The following is a 21626-nucleotide window of genomic DNA, read 5'->3' as shown; positions in this document are numbered from 1 at the left end:
TTCCTGAGCTGTAATGGTTATCTCTAAATTCTGAGATGCTGAGCTCTTTGTGTATAACCTGGTTGGTCCCTGGAACTTCGAGTACTTGTGTGACACCTGAGACTCAGAACTAGAGTTCAGCAGATATGAATGTCAGTATTACCCCATACAGCGGCTGTTTAAAAAGCTGAAAAAGAGTTCAGACTTCAATTAGAGATGTGAATGAAGCAGATCTGGTTAGCACTAAAGCAAATCAGATTAAAGGGTAAAGGGCAATACTGAAGGTGTTTTAAAACTTCAACTTCTATGTGAGACCAAAGGAAGAGATATTTGGTGCAAAATCTATGTTTTCCGTGCACACTAAATAATTTAACTTATACGGTCAGTTTATTCTAACACCATAATTACATAGAACTTTAATAGGTAGTGATATCTGGTTGGTTTGTACAGGTTAGTGTGAAACCCCGATACATCCCAGAGTAATTTGGGCAGAGAATAAAAATGTATTTGCAAAGCCCCCACTGAGGGACTGAGGGAAAATGTGGAAATATTAAACCTCCCCACCTGGGAATTACTGATAATGTCACAAGCATTGAGAACTACCAATTTAGAAGGCCAAGCCCTCGATCTTGGGGCTTGTTACTGCAAAGGAGAGGCTAAGCCTACTTATAATTGCACCTAAAGGTGTCTGCCAGAGAACCTCTTTGTTGCTCAGATGTGGCCTCACTCTCTCTAAGCCCACTCGGCAGATAAACCCACTGCCCTCCCCTCTATGTGGGACGTGACTCCAGGGGTGTAATTCTCCCTGGCAACGTGGGACATGACTCCTGGAGCTGAGCCTGAACCTGGCATCGTGGGATTGAGAAAGTCTTCTTGACCAAAAGGGGAAGAGAAATGAAACAAAATAAAGTTTCAGTTGCTGAGAGATTTCAAATGGAGTTGAGAGGTAATTCTGGAGTTTAGTCTTTTGCATTATATAGATATCCCTTTTTAGTTTTAGTGTATTGGAATAGCTAGAAGGATAACTGAAACTGTTGACCTGCAACCCAATAGCTTTGATTCTTAAAGACGATTGTATAACTATGTAGCTTACACGGTGTGACTGTGATTGTGAAAACCTTGTGGCTCACACTCTGCCTATCCAATGTATGGACAGATGAGTAGAAAAATGGAAACAAAACTTAAACAAATAATAGGGAGCATGAGGGGAGGGGATGTTTTGGGTGTTCTTCTTTACTTGTATTTTTATTCTTATTTTTATTTTTTGGAGTAATGAAAATGTTCAAAAATTGATTTTGGTGATGAATGTACAACTATATGATGGTACTGTGAACAACTGATTGTACACTGTGGATGATTGTAGGATATGTGAATATATCTCAATAAAACTGAATTGAAAAAAAATTTTAAAAGGCAGTGGGAGAAAATATTTCAGAAAGGAAGGAAGCAGCAGTGTCACTTGCTACAAGGAGGTCAAGTAAGGTCAGTATGGAGAGGGTCTACTGGATTTGACAAATAGGAGCACTCTCTTTTTGAAGCACTTCTGGATCTTCATTTCTCCTACATAAAGCTGGGTCAACACCCACCCATTCAAGGTGGGTCTTAATTAGTTTACTGCTACTCTCTATGAGAGGATAAAAGGCAGAGACATTTTGAAGAGAGACAGAGAGATGCTTAGAGAGAAAATGCCCAGAGACATTTTGGAGACAGCCATTGAAACCAGGTGTTTGAAGATGCTAAGTTAAAAGATGAAGCCCAGAATTTGCCCCAGAGATGCTAACTGAGAACCCACAAATGCTTAAACAGAAGGCCACTGGAATCAGAAGCTGAAAGCAACACAACCCAGGAGCAAAGGAGCAGCAGACACCAGCCACTCGCCTTCCCAGCTGACAGAGATGTTCCAGATGCCATCAGCCTTTCCTCAGTGAAAGTATCCTCTTGTTGATGCCTTAGGTTGGAAAATTTTATGGTCTTAGAACTGTAAATTTGTAACCTAATAAATCCCCTTTATAAAAGTCAAAAAAAAAAAAAAAAAAAAAGCTGGGTCAACAGTACTTTTCTTGGAAAGAGAAAAGGATAGGGAGAAGAACATATGAAGGAAGGATCTCTATTCCAGAAACCTGCATGCACCTCTATTATAGCACAGCTATATAGAATTGCTTTCATATTGAGCCACCCCACTAGACTGTAAGCTGAACTGTATAGATACACACACACAGTCCTGCTACTCAGAGGAGACCCCTGTTAATAATTTTATTATAAAATCCTTTAGGCTTTTTTCTCTACATATAAAAATAGAGATATATGTGTGTGCATAGATACATATATAATTTTAAAAATAAATAAATATATACTCTTTCGATAACTGCTTTTCTCTTTCACTTATCTGAATAAAGTGATCATCTTTCCACGTTATTACATGCAATGCTGTTTGGTCTTTAATGGCTGCAAAGTATGAATTGTTTGAATGGATTCTAATTTACTTAACCAGCTGGACCCTTCCTGATGAACATGTAGACTATTTGTAGCTTTTCACTATTGCAGACCATACTGTAATGAATACCTTTGTACATATGTCTTCTTTGCATACGTTGGCAGAGTAGGTGTAGATTAAATTCCAGAGACTGTGTCATTCATTTCTGTACCCTCAGCACCAAGTATAAAGTAGGTGCTCAGTGGAAGTATTAAAGTGACCTGACTTTAGATCTCTGAGGTCCTGTTGCATCTTATTTATCTTTGCATTTTTAGTATCTACAACAGTGACCAACAGCACAAAAAATTGTTTGCTGAATGAATAATCTCAAGAATATGGAGAACTCTTCCCAGAAAAGGAAAGTACCAGGTAGTGATTTCAGCGTTTAAGTGATGTGTGTTTCAGAAGCACTTTACTAACTACTACCAGCTGGGAAGCACCTTGGGATATTTCCAATGAGTGCTCTATTTTCCTCCTCCTCCTACTTCTCTTCCTCTTTGTGACCAGTATTTATGTACTCCTGTACCTGGTCAGTAGAAAGGCTGGATAAAGAAATTCTTGATAAATAATTGGTTAGAGTGAGAAGGTATTTTAAGACAGTCACTATTATGTTACTCTTTATCTTCTCTTCAAAGTTACATTTCTTTTTCACCTCCAGGATCCTCTTCACAGAACTTTAAAGCAGGGACAGTATCTTGTTCAGCCCTGCATGAATAGTGCTTAACATCCACCTAGTACTAATAGTTGGCCTTCAGGAAATGTGTGTAGAAGAAATAAATCAAGCAAATATTGGGCTCTGCATGGGGCATAATCTGAGAAATTTTCTGAATGTTTTGACCATTTTCCCAAATTTAAATCCTTTCCCTTTTCTTTGTTCAGTGATACCTTTTATTATCTATTCTATCCTATTCTACTCTATTTTATTTCTGAGCTTCATTTGTTATTCTAAAGGTGTATCCATTTATTTTTTGATGCCAGTCCAAATACTTTTAATTATTGTTGCTTTATAATGTTATATTATTTTAAAGCCTAGTCGCACTTAACTCCTCTTTTTCATAATAATATTTTATAGTCTTGCCCATTACTGTTTCTAAAATGTCTAGAAATATTTTATTGTGATCTAATAAAAAATCTTATTGAGGTTTTTTATTGAGATTACATAAAATCGACAGATTAATTTCTGTGAGTATTGACATTTTTGTGCTGATCTTTCCAGCATATAGTATGGTATATTTTCCCCCTTTTATTCATCTTCTGTTATATATCTTAGTAAAACTTTGTTATTCTTTGTATAGGTCTCTCTTTCAACCAACATCCGTTGAATACCTACTACCCCCCACCCCCTGCCACTGTATGCACTGCTGGAGATGCAAAGATGAACATGCCACAGCTCTTGCCCTTGAGGAGCTCATTTTGGTGGCAAAAGAGATAATTGATCAGACAATTAGAATTAAGTGTAATAATTATTGTGTTAAACCGAAGCACAAGGTGCTAAGGAAACATAGAGAAGGGCTACCCAACCAAGTCTTAAGGAAGACTTCCTAGAAAAGGGGACTCCTGAACTGTCTTAAAGGCTGAATGGAAGTTAGCCAGGTGAAGACGGAACAAAGAGTATTCCAGGCAGACTGTTGTTTGGGGTATGTGTTTAAAAATAAAGAGACAAGAAGAAAAAATAACTGAAGTGTTTCAGGACCTGCAAGTAGCTACAGTATAGATGACAGTGGGATAGTAGTCGGAAGTGAAAGCTAGGAAGTAGGTGGGATGGGGCAGGTCATTAAGGGATTTGTGAGACAAGTTAAGAGTTGGGTGCAGGATTGAAAGACTAAATGGAAGAGTAAAATGGTCAGATTTATATTTTAGGGAAACAAGTCCCTAAGAGAGAAAATAATTAAATTAAATAAAGGCCACTCTGGCTGCAGTGTGGAAGATGGCATTAAGGGGTACCCAACTTGGGCAGAGGGACTAGTCTAAAAGAAACATGTCCTAAGGCAAGGGCAGTGTTACTAGGGGTTAAGAAAAGGGAGCAATTCCAGAGCTCTTAAGGAGGTCTGCACACACACACACACAAACAGCACACGTGTGTGCTCAGACCCTCCGCTTGTTAATGGGTATACTCACACAACCTGCCCTTTCTTGTTAAAATATTATATGTGGTTAAGTTTTTATTATTCTAAGTAAGATTTTCCCCTTCCTGTATTCTAACTGGTCATTACTAATATAAGTAATTATTTTTTTATTAATGTTTTATTAATGATTATTTTTTTTAATGTTTATCTTTTATTCTTCCACTTTTTGAACTTTCAACTCTAAGTATTTAGTTGATTTCTTTGGATTTTCTAGATATTTATTTTTATCTAAGTTACTTTTGCATATTGATATTTTTTACCTCCCCTCCCTTTTTTCAATGTTATTATGAGAATCTCAAACATATGCAAAAAAAAGAATAGTATAACACCCCCCCATACCCTTCACTCAGATTCATACCTGCCACACTTCATCTTTCCTTTTTTTGTTGTTTTTGTTTTGTTGCTGAAGTATTTTAAAGCAGAATCTCGATTTCATCATTTCCGTTCCACATTCTTTAGTATGTAACGCTAAAAAATTTGGGTATATTTCTTATATAACCACAATGCCAATAACATACTTAACTAAATTAACAATAATTCTTTGGCATAATTAATGTCAAGTGTATATTCATATTTCTTAGTTACCTTAAAATATCTTAAAAAAAATTTTGTTAGAGAAGTTGTAAGTTTACAGAAAATTAATGCAGAAAATACCGACTTCTCATATGCCCCCCTTATGCACGTATTTTTTTCCAGTTATTAACACTTTGCATTAGGGTAGTACCTTTACTGCATAATAATAACATTATTATAATTATTCTATTAACTATAGTCCATAGTTTACATTAGGGTTCACTATTTATGTTGTACAGTCCTATGCTATTTAAAAATTTTTTATTCTAGTAACATATATATACCTTGAAATATCCCCTTTAACCACATTGTGATAATTACATTCACAATGCTGTGCTACCATCATCACCATCCATTACCAAATCTTTTCCGTCACTCCAAAAGGAATTCTGTACCAATTAAACATTAACTCCCCATTTCCAACACCCACCCCAGTCTGTGATAACATGTATTTAAGTTTCTGATGTTATGAATGTGCTTATTCTAATTATTTCATATCAGTGAGATCATACAGTATTTGTCCTTTTGTGTCTGGCTTATTTCTCTCAACATAATGTCTTCAAGGTTTATCCATGTTCTCGAATCTATCCCAGCTTTATTCCTTTTTTATGGCTGAATAATATTCCATTGAATGTATAGACAACATTTTGTTTATTCATTTGTCTCTTGATGGACACTTGGGTTGTGTCCATCTTTTGGCAATTGTGACTGATGCCGCTAAAAAATCAGTGTGCAAATATCTGTTCAAGTCCCTCCTTTCAGTACTTTTGGGTATATACCTAGAAGTGGAATTGCCAGGTCATATGGTAAATCTATACTTAACTTTCTGGGAAACCCCAAACAGTTTTCCACAACAGCTGCACCATTTTACATTTCCACTAACAATGAATGAGTGTTCCTGTTTCTCTGCATCTTCAAACACTTGTGACTGTCTTTTTAATAATAGCCCTTCTAGTGGCTGTGAAATGTATCTTATTGTGGTTTTGATTTGCATTTCCCTAACAGCTAATGATGTTGAGCATCCTTTCATATACTTTTTGGCCATTTGTATATCTTTGAAGAACTATCTATTCAAGTCTTTTGTCCATTTTTCAGTTGGATTGTCTTTTTGTTGAGTTGTAGGATTTCTTTATATATTCTGATATTAAACTCTTGTCAGATATGTGGTTTCCAACTATTTTCTCCCATTTTCTAGGTTGTCATTTTACTTTCATGATAAAGTCCTTTGAGGCACAAAATATTTTAATTTTAATTAGGTCCCATTTATGTTGTGTGTACTAGAGCAGAATATATTCTGCTGCTGATGGGTGAAGTTTTCTATATAACTCCATTAGGTCTAGTTGGTTTGGAATATCATTCAAGTCTTCTATTTTCTTGTAGATCTTCTGTCTAGATGTCTATCCATTATTGACAGTGGTGAGTTGAAATCTCCTACTATTAATGAGGCCATGTCTGTTTCTCCCTTCAAATCTGTCAATATTTGCATATTTTATTTTGGGGCCCTGCCATTAGGTGCATATGTATTTATAATTGTTAAGTCTTCTTGTTGAATTGACTCCTTTATCAGTATATAGTGACCCTCTTTGTCCTTCATAACAGTTTTTGACTTAAAGTCCATTTTACTGATACTAGTATAACTACCTATGTTCTTTTTTGGTTCCTATTCACATGGTATGTTTTTTACTTTCACTTTTCAGCCTACCTGTGTCTTTGGATTTAAAGTGAGTATCTTATAAATAGCACATAGTTTGGTCATGCTTTTTTATCCATTCTCCAATCTCTGCCTTTTGATTGAAGTGTTTAATCTATTGACATTTAAAATAACTATTGATAATGCAGGAATTTCTTCTCCTGTTTTGCGACATGGTCTGTGTAAGTCTTATACATTTTTGTCCCTCAGTTTTTCCATAAATGTCGGACACTTTCACATATATTTGATTTTTTTTTTTGTATTGTACCATTTTGAATCCCTTCTCTTTTCTATCTGCGTATATTTTTTCAGATATATTCTTTCAGGTTATCATGGGCTTAAATTTAGCATCCTAAACCTATAACAATTACATATGAATTTTGATACCAACTTAACCGCAATAGTATACACAAACACTGTTCCTATAGCCTTCTTGTTACAAATTTTATCTTTATATATTGTATGTCCCAAACTATAGGTTTATCATTACTTTTTATTTGTTTGCATTTTAGAACTTGTAAGAAGTAAAAAGTGACTAATATACCAAAAAAAACTACAATATAATACTACTGTCATTTATAATTACCAAAACTCTTTGTTTCTTTACGTTGCTTTGATCTACTATCTAGTTTCCTATCCTTTCGGTCGGAAGAACTCCCTTTAGCATTGCTTCTAGGGCAGGTCTAATGGTGATGAATTTCTTCAACCTTTGTTTATCTGGGAATGTCTTTATTTCTCCCTCACTTTTGAAAGAAAGTCTCACTGGATATAAAATTCTTAGTTGGCAGTTGTTCTCTTTCAGCATTTTAAATACTTTATCCCACTGCCTTCTTGCCTCCACTGTTTCTGATGAGAAATAGGCACTTTATCTTATTTAGAGCTCTCTCGTACGTAACACGTTGCTTTTATTTTTGCAGCTTTCAGAACTCCCTCCTTGCCCTTGGCTTCAGCAGTTTGGCTACTGTTTTAGTTTCCTCATTGCTGAAACAGATACCATGCAGTGAGCTTAAACAATGGGAATTTATTGGTTCATGGTTTTGAAGGTTAGGAGAAGTCCAAAATCAATGCATCATCAAGGCAATGCTTTCTCCCAGAAGACTGTGGTGTTCTGGGGCTGACTGCCAGTGATCCTTGGTCCTTGGCTTTTCTGTCATGTGGCAGTGCACATGGTATCCTCTCCTAGCTTCTCCTTTCTCTTCTGGGTTCTGTTGACTTCCATCTTCCGGCTGCTCCCTGAGCTTTCTTCCTGTCTGACTTTCATTCTGCTTATAAAGAACTCCAGTAATCCAGATTAAAGCCCAACCTGATTTATTTGGGCCACACCTTAATTGAAGTAACTTCTTGAAGAGATCTTATTTATAGTGGGTCCACACTGACCCACTATAAATAATAGAATAATAATAGAATAGATTAAGTTTAAGAACATGTTTTTCTGGGGTGCGTATCTTCACAACACCACAACTATTCTGTGTTTAGGCATGGTTCTCATTGAGTTTATCCTATTTCAGGTTTGATGGGCTTATTGAATATGTATATTTGTGTCTTCTGTTAAATCTGGGAAATATTCTGCATTATTTCTTTGAATATTTCTTCTGCCTCTTTTTCTTTTTCTCTTCCTTCTGGAACTCCCATAATGCATCTATTGGTATGCTTGATGGTATCTCACAGGTCTCTTAGTCTCTTTTCACTTTATTTCATTCTTTTTTTTGTTTTTTAAACTCCTCATCTTGAATCATTTCAGTTGTCTTGTCTTTGAGTTCACTGATTATTTCTTCTGCCATTTCCCTTTAGGGAATTTTTCGTTTCAGTTATTGTGGTCTTCAACTCCAGTATTTTTGATTGCCTCCTTTTAATAATTTCTATCCCTTTATTGAGATTCTCGTATTGTTCCTTCATTGTTTTTCTGATACCCTTTAGTCCTTTCTCCATGTTTTTCTTTATGTCCCTGAGCATATTGAACCATTTTTTAAAAGTCTTTGTAGGTTACGTACAGAATCTGGTCTCCTTTATTGTTGATTTCTAAATTTTTATCTTGTTCCTTTGGATGCATCATCATTTCAGCTTTGTTTGTCTTGTAATCTTTTGTTACACACTGTACATCTTAATATTTTAATGTGTTAACCCTGACACCTAGTCCCTGAGTTCTCTATTCCATCAGTTGGTTTTCAGCTAGTGATATGGCAGAGATTTCCTTGAGTTCCAGGAACTAACAGAAACAAACCAATGCAAAACACACCTTTCACAGTCTGTTCAAATTGGCTCTGAGTTGGCTGGTGCTCTCCTTCAGAGTTTAGCCCTTCTTCCTATCAAGAAGATCAACCCAAGGCGAAAGTGTAGTGCAGGGTCCTCTCGGTCTTTTCTGAGCTGTGTCTTCTCCTGGACTTGTGCTTGCTCATGGCCTTAGGAATTGCCCCATTTGCAGGAATTTGAATACCTCTCTGTACTCCATATGAAGTAGACTTTATTCCCCTCCAGGATGTGCTGTTGTATGACTTAAGGCAGGTAATCCTTTGCCCCAGATTCTTTGACTTCATTGTTTCTCACATTGCTTTCGCTGTCTGCAAGCTGTTTCTGTCTGCAGGGCAAGTTCTGGAAGGGGGAGCAAGAGAAGAGTTTTCTGGTTTGGTCTGTTTTTTTTTTTAAATGCAATTTTATTGAGATATATTCACATACCATACAGTCATCCAAAGTATACAATCAGTTGTTCATAGTATCATCATGTAGTTGTGCATTCATCACCACAATAAATTTTTTGAACATTTTCATTACTCCAAAAAATAAAAATAAAAGTAAAAGTAAAAAAGAACACCCTAAAACATCTCATACTACTTCTCCCCCCCCCCCATTATTCATTTACTTTTTGTCCCCCTTTTTTCTATTCACCTGTCCATACGCTGAATACAGGGAGTGTGAGCCACAAGGTTTTCACAATCACACAGTCACACCATATAAGATATATAGTTATACAGCTGTCTTCAAGAATCAAGGCTATTGGGTTGCAGTTTGACAGTTTCAGGTATTTCCTTCTGGCTATTCCAATACACTAAAAATTAAAAAGGGATAGCTATATAATGCATAAGAATAACCTCCAGAATGACCTCTCAACTCCATTTGGAATCTCTCTCACTGAAACTTTATTTTGTTTCATTTATTTTCCCCCTTTTTGTCAAGAAGGCTTTCTCAATTCCGTGATGCCAGGTCCACGCTCATCCCCGGGAGTCATGTCCCACATTGGCAGGAAGATTTACACCCCTGGGAGTCATGTCCCAAGTAGCGGGGAGAACAGTGAGTTTACCTGCCGAGTGGGCTTAGAGAGAGAAAGGCCACATCTGAGCAACAAAGAGGTTCTCTGGGCGTGACTCTTAGGCACAGTTGTAAATAGGCTTAGCTTCTCCTTTGCAGTAACAAGCTTCATAAGGACAATTCCCCAGATTGAGGGTTTGGACTACTACAATGGTAGTCCCCAGTGCTTGCAAGAATATCAGGAATTCCCCAGGTGGGGAAGTTCAATATTTCCACATTTTTCCCCAGGCACTCAAGGGGATTTGGGCTTTTTATTCTCTGCCCAAGTCACTCTGCGATGTATCAGGGTTTTGTGCTATTCAAGGTTCCATGTAATTATGGTGTTTGAATAAACTGACCATGCAAGTTAAATTATATAGTGTGCTAAAGAAAATACAGATTTTGCACCAAATAAACATCTCTTCCTTTGGTCTCACACAGAAGTTGAGGTTTTAAAACATAGTCAATATCATCCTTTTCCTTTAGTCTGATTTACCTTAGACCAAATAAAGTCCATTTCTTTCATATCTCTAATTGAAGTCTGATCTCTTTTTCACCTTTTTAAACAGTTGCTGTATGGAGTAATGCTGACTTTCATAGCTGCCGAACTCTGGCTCTAGTCTTAGGTGTCACACAGATACCCGAAGTTCCAGGGACCGACCAGGTTATACACAAACAGCAAAGCATCTCAGAATTTAGAGATAATCATTACAAATCATGGATATATGTGACTGCTGTAAGAGCTTACAATCTAGGAACATTTACTATAAGTCTTCCCCTCATAACCTGTGCTCTCAGATTCAATTCTCAGAGTTTGTACATCATAGTTAGTGCATATTAGTGAGGTATTATAATGTTTGTCTTTTCGATTCTGTCTTATTTCACTCAGGGTCCATTCACCTAGTGGGATACCTCACAACTTCATTTCTTCTTGCTGCTGCTCAGTATTCCAATGTATGTATACACCACAGTTCATCATTCAGTTTATCAGTTGATGTACCTTTAGGCCGCCTCCATCCATAGTGAATCATGAATACTGCTGCTATAAACAACAGTGTGCAATGTCCACTTATGTCCCTGCTCTCAGTTCTTCTAAGTATATACCCATTAACGGGTTTGCAGGACCATATGGCAACCCCATAGTTAGCTTCCTGTGGAACTACCACTCTGCTCTCCCTCTGTGTGTTTTTTTCACACACCATACAATCCATCTTAAGTAAACAATCAATGATTCTAGTAAAATCACGTAATTATGCATTCACCACCACAGTATATATGAGGACATTTCCATTTCTTCCAGGAAGAAAAAGGAAAAGGAGGGAAAAAATGGAGGATAAAAATATAAGAGATAGAAGAAAAATTTAAATAAAATACAATGAAAAGGTCAGATGACAACAACGCTGGTTTAGTCCTTCAGGCTGCCACCTGATAGTTGCCAATCTGTCTCACCTACGGGTACCGCAGTATGCACGTAGGGGTTACTCTGCTCTCTCCAGAACAGGGCCAAGGACCCACGATAGAAACGTAGGCTGGCGCCACACCGCGCCAAGGAGGGTGTTGCTGAGGGGTCAGTAGGGGCGCTACAAGCTCCTGCCATTTTTAAAGCTGCATTTTCTTGACTCAGCACTCTCCCAGTTACTACAACCCTTTATCTCTTTTCCAGAGTTTTGAGGAAGGTGGCTCTGCCAGTTTTTGCTAATTGTCCAAATATTCTGTTGGGGAACGGCACCCTGGAGTATCTTATGCCTCCGTCTTGGTCCCAAGTTAAGTTCAAGATATCTTTTAACCATTGGTTTGTTTGAATCAGGATTTGAACCACACGTTATATTTAGTTGTTTGGACTCTTCACTCTCTTTTAATCTATAGCAGTCCCTAACCATACCCCCTTTTAAAAAAAAATGTCATTAGCTGTTGAAGAAACCATGTTGTTGTCCTGTAGAATGTCCCACATTCTGAATTTGTCTATTTCTTTATACTCTAATTTATTTCTCTGTCTCTCGTCTTTCCTATAAACTGGTGGTTAGCTTTGAATGATTAATTGGATTCTTATTTGTCTTTTCTTTGGGGAGAGGGTACAAGACTACTTCATAGGTAGGGCTGTGAAATACTACCTATATCAGATAGTCCCACTCGTAGGGATACTAAGATTGATCAGTGGGACAGGTGATGACAACTCATCCCTCCATTATAAATTTCTCCATCACACTGACGATTGTTGCCTGAATGACTTATTTCATCAAGGGCTACAAAATGATAATTTTTCTATGTCAATCTTTTCACATTTATTAGCTGAATAAAGAACATCCCCTCAAAAACTAGGGCTCTATGGTTATCCTGAAATATAGTATATTCCAAAAAGACAAGATAAATACTTAATTCATTTTCTTTTATTACAGTTTTTGGATTAAGGAATTGGTGCCTCTGTTGTTCCATCTTAAGTATCTGTTGATCTATTTTATGAAATTAGTGCAATGGCCCCAGTGATTCTTCTCTAATGGTTATCTTATCTCAGCTTTTCTGACATGGGTCTTAATTTGCACTGAGCCTTTACACCCGTAGGTTTGTGAATAACTTTCTTAGGGCCACACATCAGTTCATCTAGTCCTGTATTTTTTTAGAGGTTGACAAAACAACCTTTCCTGTGGTTTCTCTTTTTTTGTTCTAGGTCACACTGTGAACAAGATGCGTAAACACTCAGATTCAGAAGTGGCTTGCCTTGCCGGAGAAGTTTACACTGAGTGGAGAACTTTCATTGAAAAACATTCAAACAGACCTTCTATTGAAGTCCAGAGTGATCCGAAAACTGAGATGCTCAGAAAAAATGCCCTGAAATTACTCTCAGAAGCCTTGGAATTAGAGGTAATGTCTTGGTGGGAAAGTGATTACTAGGCCCTCTTGGTTAAATGAGCTTCACATTTTCAAAATGAGCTTTCATAGTCTTAGTGCTGGTGGTTGTATCTAACTGGTTATTCTTTAAGGATTCTGGATTTTATAAGCTTGGTTCTGGGAGATGGTATTGTAGAAAGAGTGCAGGCTTTGGAACTAGCAAGACCTGTATTTAAACCCTGGCTCTAGTATGTACTGGTTGTGCACTTCAGGCAAATCCTTAAGATTTCTGAGACTTGGTTTTCTTACCTGAAAAATGAGGATCATAATTCCTGCCTCCTAAGGTTATTGTAAAGGTTAAATGAACCATTTATGTAAAGCAAGAGTATAGTGCCTAGTGATTATAAGTCATTATAACCATAGATATTGGTTTCTTCCCATTTAAAATTATTTCTCTTCCCACTGAAGCAAAAATTCTGGAATGGACTCTGTTATGGGAATATCAATGGCAAAATAAAGAGCTGTCAATTAGAAAGACTCCATTCCTCCATTTATTGTCAACACCCATCCCACTAATTGTAAGACATAATATCAATTAGATAAGCATTCCCTCTCATCTTCATAGTTGGCTGTATAGGTGCTGTTAGTGGTTTGCGATACGTAAGCTGGAAGAAGGGTTTCTGCTCATTGACAATAATGTATTAATCATCATCATCAAACAGCAAATCTGGAAAACCAGACATATAACATCCATATTTTTTCTTCTCTCCACAGCATCTCTATTAAGTACCCTTATGGAACAATTTAATATTATTAACAAAAGAAGCAATTCAGAAGTCTAGTTTGAATGCTAGATCTGTCTCTGCATTCTCTAAAAATATAGTTTAAGCTTCTATCACAGTTAATCATCCACAAAAGAAAGGTAAAGGGACTTGTGGTATATTACTTACTTTTTCCAAATACCATTTTGCATTTTTTAATACAAACTTAAGATAGGAAATGAGAAAAATAACAAAAGGAAAAAAGTAAAAAATTCATCATTGGACCTACCACCTAGACATAATCTTGTTAACATTTGGTACATTTCCTTTTTGGTAAATTAATTTAGCTCTTTAAATGAATGTTGGGCAAGTTATGATTATCCTAGATTTATTAAGAACCAATTATATGCTAAATGCTCTAAGATATTTTTATTGATTATTTAAATAACATTGTAGGGAAGTCACATAATTATTTACATTTGTGTTGTCTCTTTAATCTTGATCAATATCTCTGTCAGTTTGTAAATCCTTTTCTATATGTCTTTATTTTTTTCATGTTTATAATTTTCATGTTTTTTTCATGTTTATAGTCCAGTGAATTGAACGCTGTAATTGCTTAACTTTTCCTAATGGAAGCTTTAATAGTGATAGTAAACCCTTGTGAGAAAGGAAAAAAATATTAAGGTTGTAAGTCTGATTTTCCAGAGTATTGATTAGCCAACAAGACTTGCCATTTGATCTTTTAAATAAAGTTTATTTTGAAATAAACCCAAATTGTTGTAGAAATATACATTGTGGGTATATAATGCATAGTTAATGTAGTGGTAAATACCAGTTCCCTATGGTATCTTTTTAAGTTAATGATAATAACGAAGCTATGCTTGTGAGGATTAATGAGCAGTTTGCCTGCTATATTAAACTCCATAATAATTATCCCTTTAGTTTATCCATTAATTATCCTTTAAATGGCACATCAAGTGGTAAGCACTCAAGCAAAGTTAAAAAAGTGATACAGTTGTTAGTGCTTTCCCATGTAATTGGAAAAAATATCAGATTAAGCATAGCTGAATGGTTTTGTTCCCAAAGAGTAAATTTTAAAAATTAAAAGCATGCATCTTACTGTCTTCCTTGGCCAAAAAACAATCTGTCTTTCTCCTTGCATAAACAGGATTTCATAGTATTTTTATCAGTTTGGTATGTCAGAGAATGTAAACAGAAACACTTTTACATAAGGTTAAATCTTAGCACCTATCATCATCTGAGACATTTCCTATCAGGGTAAATCAATGAACCATCCAATCCAGTATCTTCTCTTTGACAATAACCAGTGTTGAGTGCATTCAAATCAGACCAACTCTCCATAAATGTACTTTATCAGGCAGTAATATACCATTGGGTAAGTTACTGGCCCTATGACTTACTTAAAAGCCTTTACAATTTGATCCTAGCATATGTTTTTGCAAATACCAAATCTACTCATAACATTTTTGTAGGAAAAAAATGTTTCCATGTTATTTGTTTCAGTCATATCTTTTTGTAATGAAAGCCACAGATGAAGAGCATGTACACAGTCAAAAGGCTCATCTCTTTATTTCCCTACAGACTTTGCTTTCCAGATCCATGGATTGTTTCCTTGTTCTTGGAATAATGGAACAGATGAATAAAAACTCCATCATTGAGACCCAGGGTCCATTCCCCTTTACTTTCTCCCTTCCAGATCTTCTTTGTTCTTCCTCTTCTTTTAGATCTTTCCTCATATGAACATCCCCTGTGGTGTCATTCTCTTACTTTCCCTTCCTCATTATCCACTCTCCTTCCTACCTCACAGTCTGCGATCATTTTCCTATTATGTCATTAAAAAATGAACCTTACTCTCAAAGTGAGCCTATATCATTAAGAGTTATCAAACACTGGCTGGTTGGCTCAGTTGGTTGTCAGATGGTGCTAATGAGATCCAGGTCAGGGGTACTTCCCCATATGGTACTGTTAGTTTTTACTTTGTTTAGTGGCCTTAGACTGCACCCCTGGCTTTGACCATCTCTCATATATGTAGCCCAGTGGTCAAAAAGAATGTGGATAGATAAGCACAAATCTAATCATGCTATTAGAAAACCCATATAAAGTTCGCTTCCAGTGGATGTTCAATTCACCAAATGTTTAGGAAGGATCTACTAGGTACCAGGTACTATACTAAGTATTAGGGGAGAATACAAACATAAATTAGTTGTATTCCCTATCCTAAGAAAGCTTACTGTTTCCTGGCTGAGAATCTAGAAATGACTAAAACACAAGACAGGATGAAATATGTCTGAAGTAGTGGTAGTAACAAGTGTGGTAGACACACAAAGGAAGAAACAGTTAAATCTGATGGGGCCGTCTGGGAAGATTTCATGGAAGAGATGGCAGTTGAACTGGGCCTTTTAGGAGGGACACGATTTTGCTAACTAGAAAATTCACATAAAATAGAAACATTTCATATTTTATCTCTTGTATATATGTTATTGGAAGAGCAGAAAAGGAGGAAGGTAAGCATGGGGGAAAAAGGACAGTCATTTAATAAATATTTATGAGCACTTACCATGTGCCAGTTCCAATACAAGGTGTGGGGAATTTAGAAGTGGACACAACATGGCACCAGCCCGAGATGATCACAGTCTTAAGAGATAGATAAGACAAATAAAAGAATTACAATGCAGTGTGAGAAGTTTTCTACTTTAAAGTAAATATGGGAAGAAGACCTTGTTCGCCTTCTTTTAATTGCTTACAGATGTGGAAGACATCACTAGTTGTTTATGACACTATTTCCCACTGCGTCTACAGAGTCCTTGATGAAGAACAGCTTTAGGTGGTCATGTTCTCTGTCTTTCCCATCGATGGCCAATTGGTCCAGGATTGGACAAATGAATAATACACTCAACTCACAGGAACAAATAGATAAGAAAGGTAAATAAGATTGTTTGTCTCTGAGAGATATGAACTAGAAAATACCAAGAATACAACAGTAGTGGGAGTGTTGAAACAAAAGAGATGTTGGAGGAGTTACAATGGAGAAGCTGTGGGTAGAGAGAAAATATTCAGAACATGGAGAGGGAATTAGGCAGATTGGAGTTGGTAGTAAGTAAGACGAGGAGCAAAAACATATGAGAAAAAGTCCAGGCAGATTATGAGACACAGAGACAGGAGCTAGCCCCTAAATAAATCCTTAGGTTTCTTACACTTTTCCCATCTCCATTCCCATCATATAGATGTATTTCATAACACAACCCCTTTTTTTCAGGGTCTCAGTGAGACTCTTGTCCTTCCACTGAAAAGAGCTTACCTAAAGCACCAAATTAGGACCCACTGGAAAGGGCTCAACAACTTGTGGAGGTTTGGTTTACCCAAAGGATAGACATGTTTCACTTTGCAGTAAATGTTACAAACAACAGTGCATGATGAATCATTTTCCCTTGTATTTCCATTTTAATATCACAGGTACATTTTCATTTCTTCATTCTGATTGGCCTTCATTTAACAAGAGGCATGCATGAAAAATGTTAGATGCTTTTTATTCCCACCACACCTCTGGTATAGCACCTGTCACACTGCCCCATGGTTATCTGTGTACATGCTGTCTCCTTTTTAGGCTGGAAGTTCCTGGAAGGCAGGAGTCAGTCAGGTCTTTTCTGCTTTGTGTCTTCACCACATGTGTGTGTGTGCGTGTGTGTGCACATGCACTATAATATGATAGCATGGCCTTGACCTGTTTTACAAACACACACATACCCTTCTTCCTTTAACAGCTGCTCCCCTCAAAAAAAAAAAAAAGACCTATTTTTTTCCTTGCCTGTTGCCTTAAGTCAAACTCCAGTTAGTAACTAACCCTCCACACACTGGGATGAGGATCTGCTCTGGCAAATACTGCTGGACAAATGTTGATGCAGACAGACAGCCACCTTCCCAGGCTACTAATGTCATCTGATCCCGGGGCTGCCTCAGGCTGGGGGCTAGGCTGGTGCCCACCCAGGAGGCTTGGAAATGCTTAGGTATCTGACTGAGTCCTGGAGAGGCATGTGCCAAGTCCTCTCCCTCCAGCACAAGCCTGGGAGACAGTCAGTCATTTAGAAGGACCACAAACTTGCAGACGTCTAGGCTTGGTTCTGGGCCTTCAGCATAGAATATTCTCATATCTGTTTTCTGTCTCTCTACTACCCCACCCCATCTCATTCCTCTCCCTGCTTCATCTTTACTTCCTCCAAGTTTTGTTTTTTTTTTTTTTTTCTGTTTGTTTGGTCTGTATGTCTTTCATGTTAAGACATGTTATCAAATGTCTGGTGATCCTTTTGTATTTGGGGTGGGTTTTTTTTTTTCTCTTTTAAACTTTTGTTTTTAAATTGAAGTATAATACATATACAGAAAAGTTCACAAAGCAAACGCCCACTTCCTGGGTTCCAAGTCCTGCTCTTTCTCCAGGACTTGGGTTGACATCATTTCCTCCTGCATCCAGGCCTAGCCCTCCTGGGTTAGGTCCTTTTGCTGGAGCCATTCTCCCACAGCCCCCACTCCTTTCCCCTTTCCTAGCACTCAGTGTACTTGGAATCCCTTGTTCACTGCCTGTCTCTCCTACTGTACTGTGCTCTCCATGAAGTCAAGGACTGTGTCATCTTGTTCACTGCTTTTTCCCTCGCCCCAGGCACAAAGCTTGGCACATATAAGTGCAGAATAAATATTTGAATGAGTAGCTGGAGTAGAGAAGAAGGGAATGAAGGGGAAAAAAGGAAGTGAGAAAGGGAAACTTGTTTCCTGTTTTCAGGGAACTCACTGTCTATCAAGGGAGACAAACAAAAAATAGATCATTATAATGTATTATGATAATGACTAAAGGAAGCTCAGGACATTGTGACAGCACCAAAGAAGAACCTTCAGTCCTTCGAGCTGGTCTTTGGCATACGAATAGGAGTGTGTTTCCCAGGGAAAGGTGTGCCTTGCTGAGGGCTTGTGTCTGTGCAAAAGCACACAGTTGCCTGAAAGCAGCTTAGAGTGCTCAGGCTGGGCCATGGATAGGACTGGGAAGGGGAGTTGTGGCAGTTGGGTCTAGAAAGGAAGATGAGTCTGAGAGGGGTCCAACAGCCCGACCTGGCCTGGCCCCAGATCCTATGGACAAAGCCCCAGGCCAGTCCTGCTTTGATTAGGTCTGTGACTTTAGGTGGGGCTTAGGCCTGAGCCGGACCAGGATTCTATCCCCTTGGCCTGGTCTGCTTAACCAAACCTGCAGAGGTCTCTCCAAACTCAGCTGGTCTCTGGGAGTATGAAGGGGGAAAAACACAAACTTTGGAGTCTCAGGGTCCAGGTAAGAGTCCCAGGTCTGACTCTTAGTAGCTGAAAGATCTTGAACCTTTATCTTATTCTACTTGTTCCCTCATCTGTAAAATGAGATAGTAAGAATTATAAGCATTAAATGTGAAAAGTGATATATGAACTGCTCTATACACATGTTAAGATCTAGACTACTCAGTGTTTCTTAAATGCTGTAAGGGGTTAAAAGACACTTTAAAAACAAACGAAAAGTATAAACTGTTATACTGATTTATTATCCTTGGTCTTCGTTTCCTGGTTGGTAAAGTACAGGGCCCCATGCTATTGCTTAGTTCAGGCCCGTTTCCTGTTATAATGGCAAATATTACCACCCGGCTGGGGTTGTGAATGAGGTCCCTGTCACAAAGCACATGGCCTTGTTCCTTAATTGCCAGGGTGGAATTAATTTGCTCTTCCTGTTTCTCTTGTGACAGGAAGTGCATGTCCTTGAATTTCAGTTGATTAATGGAGGCCTCTGAACAGAGTGCTTCAACTTCTCTTGCTTTTAATACTTATGCAATGCAAGGCCCTAATTTGATAATTTTGCTGTTTTTTAGATGGATCACCTACTGGTTGAAAATATTGAGCGGGAAACGTTTCATCTCTGCTCCCGCCTCATTAATGGGCCATACCGGCGGACGGTGAGAGCCCTGGTCTTCACATTAAAGCACCGAGCTGAAATCCGGGCTCAGGTGAAGAACGGTTCACTGCCGGTCGGCACGTTTGTACAGACCCACAAAAAGTGACCTGAAGATGCTTCCAAGCCCGGGCTGGCAGAGAGGAAAACAGGCCTTTCTCTGCCATTCAAAGACTCTTTTGAATTTGGGTGATGGCTGAAGCCGGCTGTGCGAAATTTTCCCATGGTGCCGTTCCTTCAGACAAGGGGTGCAGAGAGCCCTGGGAGACAGACCTACAAGAACGTGCTTCATTATCTGTAATGTGCTGGTGCTGCCTGACAGGGTGCGTGCTGGCTGTCACCAGGAAAGCTGTGCGATTGCCATCACCCAACACGGTGAAAGGGGATTTCACTGTGAGTATGCCAGGGACACCTATAAACTTCCCCCATGTCAAGCAGATGAAGTTACTACTTTATTTCGCCACCCTGCAGGTAACTGAAACTCAATTACCACTGCTGCTCATTTGGTTCCATCCCCCCGAGTTTAGATAGCTCTGGTGCCTTTCAGAACTCCCCCATCTGTTCTCTTTGCTCTACCCCAGGGGTGAGCCTGCCAGAGCCAGTCAACTGCCCCTTCTTTCCAGAACTCACTTATCTGAACATTTCAGCTCTCCCTGGAAGACCTTCTGTGTTTGTCTCTGAAGCCCCCATGCTGAGGATTCTAATGAGGAACTGGCCTGAAGCATCCCCACACGTCTGGTTTTATTTGAATATGTTGGCTGTCTCGGTTTAGGGCTGTGTAGGAGATCTGTAGTGAAATTTCTCTTGAAATGAATTACTGTAGTAGGAAAAAAAATACATATATATTTTGAAATGAAATACCTTTATATGGGCCTGCTTGAACAATTATGTAAACATTTGCTTTTTTTTTTTTTTTTTTTTTTTTTTTTAAATTTTTTATTTTTAATTCAGTTTTATTAAGATATATTCATATACCCTACAATCATCCACAGTGTATAATCAATTGTTCACAGTACCATCATATAGTTGTGCATTCATCACCAAAATCAATTTTTGAACATTTTCATTACTCCAAAGATACATTTTTATCCCTTTTAAAATTTGTAGAGCAGCTGTCACCTTGAATATTTTCCCAGATTATTGTTCATAGTGGGTGGTGTGTATTAGGTGAGAAATGGTATATCTAGTATATATTACCTGAAAAAGACCATGACTATGCATCAGTTGCCAAGATGCAAAATGACTGTTTATAGTTCAGTTTTTTGTCACTTTCTTTTTTATACATATATATATTTTTTATTTTTTTTTCTTGTTTGTTTCACACTTTATTTATAAAGACAAATTTTTGCCAGTGTCATCTCAATATTTCTACTTGTAAAGTGCTGGAACAAGTGAATATGCTTTTGGTCTCATGAAATGAAACAAGTTTTTTCAGCCTTAGCACTAATGATATTTGGGCTTGGATAATTCTATGCTGTTCTTGGTATTGTCAGGTGTTTAGGAACATTCTTGGTTGCTACCCACTGGATGTCAGTAGCACTCGCCCCACAATTGTGAAAAATAAAAATGTCTCCAGATTATTCGTATCTGATGGTTTGACTTGGTATATGATTCTACATTGAAAAGAAAATCCCTTTAAAAAAAAAAATCAAACATGTCTCCAGACATTGTCAAATGTCTCTTTGTGGGGAGGGGTATGTGTGCAGAATTGGCCCTGGTTGAGAACCACTGAAACAGAAACACGAAGCTAAGAGAATATATCATTCACTTAAGTAATTATACTGACAATTTTAGTGTCTGTAGTCAAAGTATTTTCCATTCTAGGTTGAATGTAGTACATAGCTTTTGAGTTTCAATAAGAGACAAAAGTATTTTGTGAAATATGAAGCAACTACTCTGAACATATTGTATGTCTACAAAATATGAACTGTATTTCTAAGTCTAA

General features: G+C 37.7%; 1 protein-coding gene across 3 annotated transcripts in view; it reads left to right on the top strand.

Moving 5' to 3' along the window:
* Positions 1 to 20576, top strand: part of TCEANC2 (transcription elongation factor A N-terminal and central domain containing 2) — a 45569-nt gene extending 24993 nt beyond the window's left edge. For 2 of the 3 annotated variants that reach the window (XM_037827156.1, XM_037827157.1), the window contains 2 exons: positions 12789 to 12982; positions 19602 to 20576. In XM_037827156.1, coding sequence (XP_037683084.1) covers positions 12789 to 12982; positions 19602 to 19790 — 383 coding nt within the window. In that variant the 3' untranslated portion in view covers positions 19791 to 20576. Of the gene's footprint in view, positions 1 to 12788; positions 12983 to 16477; positions 16654 to 19601 lie in introns of all 3 variants that reach the window. The other variant, XR_005215365.1, reaches the window with a different exon arrangement.
* The last annotated feature ends 1050 nt before the right edge of the window (positions 20577 to 21626 follow it).

The sequence above is a fragment of the Choloepus didactylus genome, chromosome 2 (assembly GCF_015220235.1).
Source record: "Choloepus didactylus isolate mChoDid1 chromosome 2, mChoDid1.pri, whole genome shotgun sequence".
NCBI classification, from domain to species: domain Eukaryota; kingdom Metazoa; phylum Chordata; class Mammalia; order Pilosa; family Megalonychidae; genus Choloepus; species Choloepus didactylus.
This window is presented reverse-complemented; position numbering and strand designations above follow the sequence as displayed.